Genomic DNA, 10653 nt, shown 5'->3' with positions numbered 1-10653 from the left:
CTCCCAAATCATACATCTTTTCTTTGTTTATTTCTCGTTCTCTTTCCTGAAAGCCTGATGGCCATTCCATAGCCATCCTTGCAAAGCCCAGAGATTACAGGGGCTGTCACCTCCCACGCTATAAATATTTCGAGCCACTGCTCCCATTTGGATCCCATGAGAAGCGAGCTAACCCTGCAAACAGCCACAACCAATCCTCTTGCCTTCCTAATCAACCTGTTCTCGACAAGCATCTCCTTCATCCGACGCAGCAACGCCATCGACACCTTCCGCTCCGCTCCCTTTCCGAATCACCGCCTTCGCCAACACCCGGATTGACCGGAAGGAGACCCCGGAGGCCCACGTCCTCAAGGCCGACCTCCCGGGCGTCGAGAAGGCCGGAGGCGGAGGATGGCAGGGCGCTCAGGAGGTCAAGTCCATCGACATCTCCGGCTGCTGTGAGCTTATGCGCCTCTGACAACGTATTAATACTGCGCTCTGGTTTGTCGAGGCTGCTCGACCAAGAGAAGAATCCCCACACGTCAGCTTGATTCACGAGCTCGGCACACGTCATGAGTGCCTTTCGATTTGAAGGGGCTTCATTCTTCGTTCATGAATCGGAGTCGGAGCTGCACACGCAACGAGGCCGCCACCGTCCATTGTCTCCCAACGCGGCGATCCGCGCCTCCTCTTGCTCGTCCCTTCTCCTGCCGAAACGTGTCGTTGACGCCACGTGTCAGGTTACCAACCATCTGATCACTTGAAAAGGATACTGTAACCGTGTGCTAATGGCAATGCCAGGCTTCATTGAGCGGTTAAATTAAATTATTCGCTAATCCCTAACCCCAATCTTTCTCCTATTAATACCCCGTCCCACTGGCTTTCTTCCTTCCTTCCTTCCTTCGGTGCCTTCCTATCGATCGACGTCAGTTTGCAACCCTAATCGCGGCGTTTCTCCGATTCCTTTTCCTTCCTTCAAGATTCTTCCTGGTTCTGCCCCCCTTCTATTCTTTCTTGAGGTCGCTCGCTTGCCCTGCCGGTCGGGCTCTAGGGTTCGATTGCATACGACGTCTTGAGGTTTCCGACCCCAGATTGGGGGAATTTAGGCGTTCTTGACGGGTTGATCGGGGCCTGGGTTCTGTAGCCATGTTGGGCACGAGTTTGCAATGGGGACCTGCGCACCAGGGGGATCGCTCCTACATTGCCGTCAAGCCGCGGAGGAACCATCGCCGTCAACACCAGCGGAGCCCGCAAAGGTCCCGGTGCAACCCTTCCACCGCCGCCGCTGGAGTGTCCCCTGCCGCCCCTCCGGTTTCCAAGGACGGCGGCGCTGTGGCGGGGGTCGCCGATTCCCGTGACTCGAACAACCAGGCTGGATTGGAGGAGCCACCTTCGAAGCCCCTGTCGGTGGCCCCTCGGCCCTGTAACTTGGACCGATTCTTGGAGTCCACCACCCCATCGTTTCCCGCTCAATACTTGTCCAAGGTTCGGAAAGTTAAGGCTCCTTTTCGTGATCTTTTTTTGGTTCTGGGAGTTCTATTCAGGTTTTCTTGGTTTTCAGACGACGATTAAAGGGTGGAGGACTTGCGATGTGAAGTTCAAACCTTATTTTGCTCTGTCAGACCTCTGGGAGTCATTCAAGGAATGGAGTGCTTACGGTGTCGGTGTTCCTCTTCTTCTTCATGGCAATGATAGTGTCATTCAGTACTACGTTCCCTTCTTGTCTGGGATTCAGTTGTATGGTCAATCGCGCGCCCCATCTGCCAGTTCTAGGTATTGATTCTTGCGACAGTTTGGAGCCTTCCAATCTTGATTTCTTCATCTTGGCACGAAAAATATTTCTTCTTGCTTTTGTTTATCCTCTTAGAAGTAGCTGACATGTTGAATTGTTTATTGCATATATACGTTGTTATATATGCATTCTATTATTAGTGTTATATGTTGATTCTTCCTGATATGACTTGCCGATTGGATTTTGGTAACATAGAGCAAAGTAACTGGGGCTTGTTCAGCATATGTCATCTTATCAAAGTAATTGGGGATCCTCTTGTGAAATTCACATTAGTTGAATATGTTATGTTGGTTAAATTCACTCTAGCACATGTGGAAGATAGCACTTCTGTTAAGTTCACCATCTTTAATCATTTGCAAGTTGTATGTGAATACATAGAGTATATACAGAAATAGATTTGGATATATCTCTTTATCCATGGATTGATCTCTTTATCTTTCTTTGTTTCGAACTGATGGTGTAGGATTTATTGCTGTACCATCTGATGTCCTACTTATCTAAGTTGTTGACTAAATAGTGATAAACTGTCTAGTGTGTGTATTCAAGTTTTTATAAAAAAGGAGATCAAGATGCTGTAGAAGTTATGAGAAATTTGGAATGTGCTACTTGTCCAATGTTTGCATGTTCTTGCACGATCTCATATGATATTATCCTGCTCTGATGATACAATTTGGTTGTCACTTGAATGAATCGGTCAGCCTTTCCTAATATTGCATCATGTGCTAAGCTAATTGTTAGCCGATATCAAGTTCTGTAGAACAGTTCATGTTCAGGATGGATCAGACCATTTAAATCACATTGGTGGGGAGTTGGATAATTTAAAACAGATAGAAATTGATCAGACCACATTGAAACCTGAACGATTGGAATTAGCTAGTAATGATTGAGACTTGGTTGAGATGAATCAACTAGATTAAAACGTTTGAGAGTCGGTCAGATTGCCTGGAGTACAGTTCAAACATAAAACTGGCTGGAATCTGTTTCAGACTCTCTGGAACCGGTCATGCATGATTTGGCTGATCGGTAACATGATGGAATTGGCCACTGGCTGGAATCTGTTTCAGACTCTCTGGAACCGGTCATGCATGATTTGGCTGATCGGTAACATGATGGAATTGGCCAGTGCAGCTGGAATTGATTGAAACTAGCATGGAATCAACTAAAATTGGTCTGGGTTGGCTAATTCCACCTGATGATGCCTAGTGGATCTCTGGATCAGGCACAGCTGCAAAAGTAGTATAACTGTGTTCATCATATTATTTATGAAATCTTGAAGTATCATTCTCTAGTTTTCAAATTAACTGGTTTGAGGAATCAAACTGAAATTTTTACATTTTGACCTTTTCATAATCTATGTTTCTTCTTCTGTAGATACAAGTTGCTCCTAAATGGTTAAGTCTTTTCATGCCCCATAAAAGTTATTTTCTTCTTGCATGTTAGATTAAAATATCACCACTTGACACCTAGATCTATCATTAACTCTTTGCTACATTTTGTCAAAGGCCATTGCATCTTTAACATTTTCTTGGGCTTCCATGTGCATTGGACATGGTTTTTTTTCTTTCAGAATGGAAAGAGCCTTTTTATGACTCTGTTCTATCCATCAAAAAGCAGAAAACCATATTGCAAATTTCATATTGTGAAGTTCATTATTTGTGGATATGGATGATGGTTACTCTGCTTGTTTCTTGTATAATTACTACTCGATAGTGTATGATTCAATATTTGTAATTATTTAAGGCTGCCACAAGTTAGCCTGTTCTTATTAATTATGCACAACAGGCAGATGAGTCAGGAAAGTGATGGAGATTGTCGTGATTCTAGTAGTGATGGAAGTGATGAATATGAGTCTGAAAAGGGCCTGAACTATTCAAGTGAGTGGATATCAACTGGTGGCACCAGTCTGAGGATGAATAAGTTGTATGTGAGTGAGAAGCAAGCACACAGGCAAGATGGATCCTCTAGCGATGATGATAATTTTGGAAATTCTCAATGTCATCTGCTCTTTGAGTTCCTTGAACAGGATCCTCCATTCATTCGTGAACCTTTAGCTGACAAGGCACGTTTTTCAACTTATTACAGGCATATATGTCCCTAGGGGTTTAAACCTGCTTATGATGATGACCTTTTGTGTCTCGCAGATTTCCGATCTTGCTAGGCACTTTCCTGCACTAAAGACACTTAGAAGTTGTGACCTGTTGCCATCCAGTTGGCTTTCTGTTGCATGGTAAGATTTATTGATAAAGTCTTACTTGCATCATAGATGATACTCAAATATTTCTATGTGCAGGTACCCTATATACCGGATACCAACTGGCCCAACCTTGAAGGATCTGGATGCTTGCTTTCTGACCTTTTATTCTCTTTCTACACCGGCAAAAGGTAATCTTTATCTTCTCCTTGTTTTTTTTTATTTAATGCTTCCATGTATAACGTTATGATATTTTGATTTAATGTTCCTTTTTCTTAGATGGAAAGTAGAAACAACAAGATTGCCCCTTTGATTATTGATTATGCCTATTGCTTCAGTGATTAAAAGGAACAAAACCTTGAAGCAGAATGTTAGATCCTTTTTAAGTTAAAAAATAAAGAACATGAAACATCAGATGCTGTCTTGTATGATTTTGTACTTACGTGCTGTGCTTTTCGTGCAGATGATGGTAGTGCTTGTCCAAGCATTAAGCACTCGCAGGAGGTAGATGGTGTACATATGATATCTCTTCCCCTTTTTGGGTTGGCGTCCTACAAGTTCAAAAGCACTGTATGGACTCCTAATGGTGGGTCTGAGTTGCAACTGGCAAACTCCCTGCAGCAAGATGCAGACAACTGGTTGCGCCTCCACCATGTTGAACACCCGGATTACAAGTTTTTTGCTTCGCATGGTGCATACCGAAGATGAAACCTAGCAGTTAGTGTCTAGGTTTTCATTGTCTAATGTTCCCAATAGGATGAAACTGATGACTGAAAGATGGATGGGTACACATCTTGCAGGCCCTTCACTATTTTAGTGGGCCCTTGCATGAATGTTCTTGAGAGCATGATTTAGGAAAGTAGGGCAAGATAAGGAGAGCAAGGACAAAGATTTGTCGAAATAAAATTAAAAAAAGACAAATGGGAAAAAAAGTAAATGGCAGAAAAGATACCTCTGCTGGAGGGCTGGAGGAAGGGAAAAGAGGAAAAAAAAAAAAAAAACAGGAAGGAAAGAGTAAAATAAGATGATGATGAGCTCGATGAATTGAAGGGGAACTGAACACTTAAAGCTGGTGAAAGATGAGCCGTGCAGGTTGGATCGCCCTGGGAACTAGATCTGGTAGACGACGACAAAGGGGTAAATGTTCTGTGTGCTTTTCGGTTCACGGATATTGGAGTGGACATAGATTTTTTTGTATTATGTCCTCATAAATCAGAAGGTCATGCCTAATAATATTCTTTGGCATGCCCGATGAAGCCCCTTGATTCCACCTAATTCAGGCTAACTTGATTGTATTTTTTTCTTCTTTTTCTTGTTCTGTATGACTGGAACTTTTTTAATCAATAGGAACTGGGCTTAGGTATGTTCGTGATTTTTTTCTTGTCCGTTGATCATTAACGGCATTGTCTTTCTAGGGAACATTTGTTTTGGATGCCACGAGCTCGGCTCCCGTGTGGCTTACTTATTCTGACCGACAAAGTGCAATCAATCCATGTGGTGGAAGCTAGGCTCGCCCGGAGGCATGAGAGGTGGGCATCGTTCAGCTGTTCGTTGCTCGATGCCGCACGTTGGTGTTGGTGATGACCTGTGTCGCTGTTCTCCCTTGCTTAAATCAATCCATCAAGCGGATTCCACGTCAGTTGTCGCGGAGCCTTGGTAAGCTGGTACTCTTGATTCTCGAGCATGTTGGTGAGTCGTTATGGATATCGGTGCTCGTCCCTTCGTGCTTAATGCTGCAGCAGTTCAGCACATCATTGTCTTCAAGTGAGCGCAGCAGCGAATGGCCAACGTTCTGCTTGGATGCATCTTAAGATATACACGATCGATCACCAGGTCGATGGTGCCGTGCGGAAAATAGACGGACGGCGACAATGATTTCATCGCCCGCCGTGAATGACGCAAATGACGCGAAGACGTAATCTCGACGGGGCAAGGCATTTCCACTATGAGGTAGCCAAGGTGATGAGGGTAATAATGACGACATGACGTGCCACGACGTCAGTCACGCCTGGGCGACACTCTGCCCGAGGAGGAGGGTAATAATGCTGACTCGATGTGCGCCGACGTCACCCGCTCTCAGACAACGACTTCCTCGTTGCCTGACCCTGCGCGCTTGGCCGAGGCAGAGGGGGACGACGATCGAGGCTCGCCCATACCCTGCGACAGTTCGGTTATCCACGCAACACCAACGGCAATGTCAGACGCCATCAGAGGTACGGTCCTGCCCCTGCAGGCAGGCACAACAGGTAGCACTAAACTTACCTATAAATATCCCAAAGTTCTAAATGAACGGGGGGAACTTCTTGATACCAAAATCCCCTCCGCATCCACTGACTTGATCGTCGGAGGGGTCGGGCCGAGCTTCCGACCCGACCTTTGTGCAGGTGCGAAGCCAAAGGTCCCCATTGGATGCGTAGGCGAGGAGTTCTTGCCCGGAGGAAACGACGATCTCGTCCTGACCGACCGCCATGATCGGCCACTGAGAGATCTCGAGGGACGCTGCGCGAGATCCCAGTCATTCGGGCCCCTGACCAAGCCGCGTCGATCCCGAGACCACGACATAAAGTTATTTACACTAACAGAAGGTATGCTCACTTACGCTGCCCGCCTTACCAGCGTTTCCGTCCTAGAATGTACCCTTTTTGCAGTACTCGCCACTATTAACTACTTTCAACTCACCAAAGTGTAGGTGAGTTTCAATGTTCCGGAGGACCTAACTCCGTTACCTTCTTATTCGAGGAAAACGACACGAGATCGGAGAACTGGGGCCCCGAGGAAGCTGCGACGGACGACACCAGCGATGCAATGCAATATGCCATCCATGTGGATGGATAGTGGTGGTGGCCCCATTCACGTCACATGCCTAATCCATTGAGGTTTGCCCCAGCGGGCGCCAAACTATGCCCTCATTCCTCCTCGGTCGAATCCACTCTCTAGTCCCCCCATATGGAGGGGAAGACCGAAGACCCACACCCATGTGCTCGCACACAACCAAAAAAAAAAAAGAGGTCGTCCGGTCTTCAAGGGAGAAATCCCTCCCCACCCCCTCACCCCCAACTCACCAACCACCAGCCTCGCCTCATCTTAGTTTCAACATAAGAAACATAATATACACACACGACGACTGCAATCGAGCAAGTTGGAACCCAAACTACGATTTCACTTACTATCATTCACATAATGAACTGACAAGCTCCATTTTGCCCTACCTGCAGATAAAAAATAAGGCGTCGAACAGGGCAGCAGAGGGGGCTACTAACCTCATGTATCCATCGGAGCACATGAATCCCACCAACTTCCAGCAACATTTACTGGCCCAGCGACCCTCCCCGCCTGACTCATGCAGCTACCATGCAACCAACAGCAGTCCCACGTACATTCCTCTTATAGACTCTAATCTACCCCCCCATTGCACTAAATCTATCTAATGCGATCGCACGGTATAAACTAGATACACCGACATCACTTCAATAACTTCACTGTAGCAAAAGCGGGAAAATTGAAGGAATGCAGTGAATAGAAAAATAAAAAGGAAAATAAATATTTGAAACACCACTTGACAGCCTGGACTTTTTGTCCTCATCGCTCCCTCCCTTACTGACCTATTGCTAACATCATCATTACTACTAACTATTACTTACTTGCTACTGCTGCTGCTCCTTTGCTTCTCAGCACTTGTTAGGGGAGAAGCCCACCACGGCGTTGTCGAGGTCGAAGCTGACACGTATCTCCTGCTGCTGCACGTTGCCGATGATGGAGAGTGACGCCGAGGTCGGGGCGAAGGCCAGGCAGTAGGTGCCCGCGTCGTCCACCGGGACCAGATAGTTCTTCGCCGGTAGCCGCAGCTCCTTGCTGCTCGGGAAGTGGAACCCCACCGTCGGCACCTCCACGCTCGTCCGCGACGACAGGTCGTAGCACGTGTCGAACAGCGACCACGCCGAAGCCGACGGCAGCGACGCCGTCCCCGCCCGGAACGCGTCGCGCAGCGCGGTGTAAGTCGGCCCCTGCAACCGCGTTACCGCGGTGCCCGAGTCTACGATCACGCCCCCCGCCCCGCTCTCGTCCATCGCGAAGGCTGACGGCGGGATGGACAGCATCTGCCCGCCCACGCTGATCCCAGTCAGGCCGACGTAGTGGAAGGTCTCCAGCCGGCGGTTGCGGAGGAGGGGCGCGGTCACCGCAGGAGCCTCGCCGGATCGTGCGGCCCCGGCGCTGATAACGAGGGTGGAGGAGGATGAGGAGTCGCGGTCCACCAGGCAGTAGGAAAAGGAGCGGGCCGAGATCTGGGAGGGGAAGGAGAGGGGCCCAGCGCCAAGGGCGAGCAGCCCGGCCGCACCGACGAACAGGCCCTCGTTGTCGTGGCCGCACCCGATGGCGACGCCGGAGACGGGATCCGACCGACCAAAGGTCAGCGTCTCCGTGGCGAAGTCCCCGACCGTGAACGACCCATCCCCGTAAGAAACCTGGTACAGGCAGATCCCCTCGCCGCCACTGGCGACTGCAGCTTCGGTCGAAGAAGAGCTCCGGCAGGCTGAGGCGTCGAGGGAGCGGCACTGAGATGAGTCGCAGGAGAGAGGGGCGTAGGAGGAGGAAGCGGAGGGGTCGAAGACAGGGTCAGTCTGCTGGTAGCAGTCGGCGCAGGGGAGGCACTGTAACCAGCTGACGTCGCTGCCGGTATCAAGCACCATGTAGAACGGCCGGGCGGGGCTGCCGACCCCCACCCGGGAGAAGTACTCGCCGCTCCCCACGCTGGTCCCGGAGACGACGGGTCCCTCGATCGAGTCCGCAGCGGCGATCGGGGCGGCCTTCTCCTCGGCGACAGGCTTCAGATCGGACGCGGCGACTCCGCTGACAGCCAAGGCGGCTCGGGCAGCGATGGAGCGGACGCGGGCGGCGTCGCGGCGGAGGCGGGCGAGGGTCAATGCCTTGTAGTCTGGGTGACGGTGGGCGGCGGAGGAGGGGAGGAAGTCGCGGGAGTGGAAAGAAAGTGAGATTGCAGCGGAGGAGTGGTTATGGGGGCCGAGGTAAGAAGGGGGTTGATGGGAAGAGGGAGCGAAGGTGAGGGCCTGGAGGGCTTGGGCGCGGGTGGCGGAGACGTCCAGTGTGGCGGTGGCGAGGGATCGGGTGCTCCCCGGCGGCAGATGACGCGCCACGGTTGGGTAGGTGGAGAACGTGAAATGGGAGAGAAGGAAGAGGAGAAGGAAGTGGCAGCGGTGTGTGCTGTCCTCCGCCATCTGATATCAACGGCGAGAACAGAGGTGGCTCAGCGGGCGAGAACGTTGGGGAGCGAAATTTAAGGGGTAGATGGGAAACAAAAAGGACATTTGGTTCACGTCATCATCCACCGCGTCAAAATGATACGATCGTACCACAACAAAGGAAAACACCCCCCATCATCCACCGTCAACGTCACATCAAGATTGATTTATATCATCACCGCCTTCTTCTCGCTGGACCGCGCGCGATCAGGAATCATTGTACCCTTCTAGGAGATACAGTACACCGCTTTCTTTCGCCGCGGGGCCCCCTCCGCTTGAGGCCGCACCCTAACTCGTGACAAGTTCGATTAGGGTGGGATACCACCACTCTAATCGAACTTGTCACGTGATTGGACAAGGATTTCGATTTGGGCTCGACACGGTCACCCTAATTGAATTGAGAGAGGGATTCAAACCTCATCTCCCTCAATAAACGTGAGATAGATCAAAAGCGGTATGGATCGATTGGGCTCGCAAATTTGGACTCCCAACTATTTGGTTCAGATCGTTTGGGCTTTATTGGAATCTTAATAGTGGGACGGAGACCAATGGGAAGGCCCACCCGATTGACTCTACCCTCTTTGGCTCGTCTGCTCCTTCCAAGACCTAAATCCGCCTCTTTTCGCACCATCCTGACGCCCGGTAAGCCCACCAAGGAGGTATCCGTAACTCACACAGGAATTCAAAACTACAAAGCTCTGGACACCGTGGGTGAGCAAAAGAAACGCAGATTTGAATGATTGGTTGCATTTTTTTCCAAATTTTTGGAGTCTTTGACGCCATCCTGACGAGCGGTAAGCTCACCAGGAAGGTATTGCTAACATATACAGGAGTTCATACCTACAAAGCTCTTCTCACTGCTGGTGGACATAAGAAGCTAAAATTTGGATGATGTGTTGCAATTTTCAAAATTTTTGGCCTCTAAGGCCATTATGATACGCGGTAAGCTCACCTGAGGTATTCCAAACGGTAAGGTCCGCTCACCGGGCGTGAACCTAGGAAACTTAACCTGGATGATCTATTAAGATTTTTCGAAATTTTTTCGCCTCTTTGACGCCGGCCTGACGAGCGGTAAGCTCACGAAGACAGGAATTCATAGATTCCAAAGCTCTGCCGACCGTAGTCAACATAAGAAACTACACAGAGGCTTATCTGGTGCAATTTTCGACATTTTTGGCCTCTCTAACGCCACTTTGAGGCGCGGTAAGTCCACCACGATGGTATCCCGACTTCAAGGGATTTTGACAGAGTCGTATGTTTGGAGCGACATTATCGAAATTGCATAATAAATCGAAGCAAATTTGGTCTTCCAGCAGCTCCTGTCAAGGTTGGACCGTCTCCATCAAAGTCGGCCGCCATGAATCACCGAATTGTGGCTTGGTCGAACGAATTGTGGTGGGCAATGAAAGCTTTCTCGTTGGCGACATGAAGGC

The 10653-nt window shown here is 49.3% G+C and overlaps 2 protein-coding genes across 2 annotated transcripts; one reads left to right on the top strand and one right to left on the bottom strand.

Annotated features, from left to right (window-relative positions):
* The first annotated feature begins 104 nt into the window (after positions 1–104).
* LOC135643102 (uncharacterized) lies at positions 105–5334 on the top strand. Its single transcript, XM_065159694.1, has 6 exons — positions 105–1464; positions 1541–1752; positions 3554–3830; positions 3913–3998; positions 4062–4153; positions 4426–5334. Exons 1-6 carry the CDS (start codon positions 1126–1128, stop codon positions 4668–4670), a joined length of 1251 nt encoding a protein of 416 aa, XP_065015766.1. The 5' UTR covers positions 105–1125; the 3' UTR covers positions 4671–5334.
* Positions 5335–7329: 1995 nt separating this feature from the next.
* LOC135643100 (protein ASPARTIC PROTEASE IN GUARD CELL 1-like) lies at positions 7330–9325 on the bottom strand. The gene is made up of 2 exons (XM_065159687.1): positions 7604–9325; positions 7330–7441 (listed from the first exon to the last, which is right to left on the bottom strand). Exon 1 carries the CDS (start codon positions 9194–9196, stop codon positions 7631–7633), a length of 1566 nt encoding a protein of 521 aa, XP_065015759.1. The 5' UTR covers positions 9197–9325; the 3' UTR covers positions 7330–7441; positions 7604–7630.
* Positions 9326–10653: the final 1328 nt, after the last annotated feature.

The sequence above is a fragment of the Musa acuminata genome, chromosome BXJ3-7, assembly GCF_036884655.1.
Source record: "Musa acuminata AAA Group cultivar baxijiao chromosome BXJ3-7, Cavendish_Baxijiao_AAA, whole genome shotgun sequence".
In the NCBI taxonomy this organism is placed as follows: domain Eukaryota; kingdom Viridiplantae; phylum Streptophyta; class Magnoliopsida; order Zingiberales; family Musaceae; genus Musa; species Musa acuminata.
This window is presented reverse-complemented; position numbering and strand designations above follow the sequence as displayed.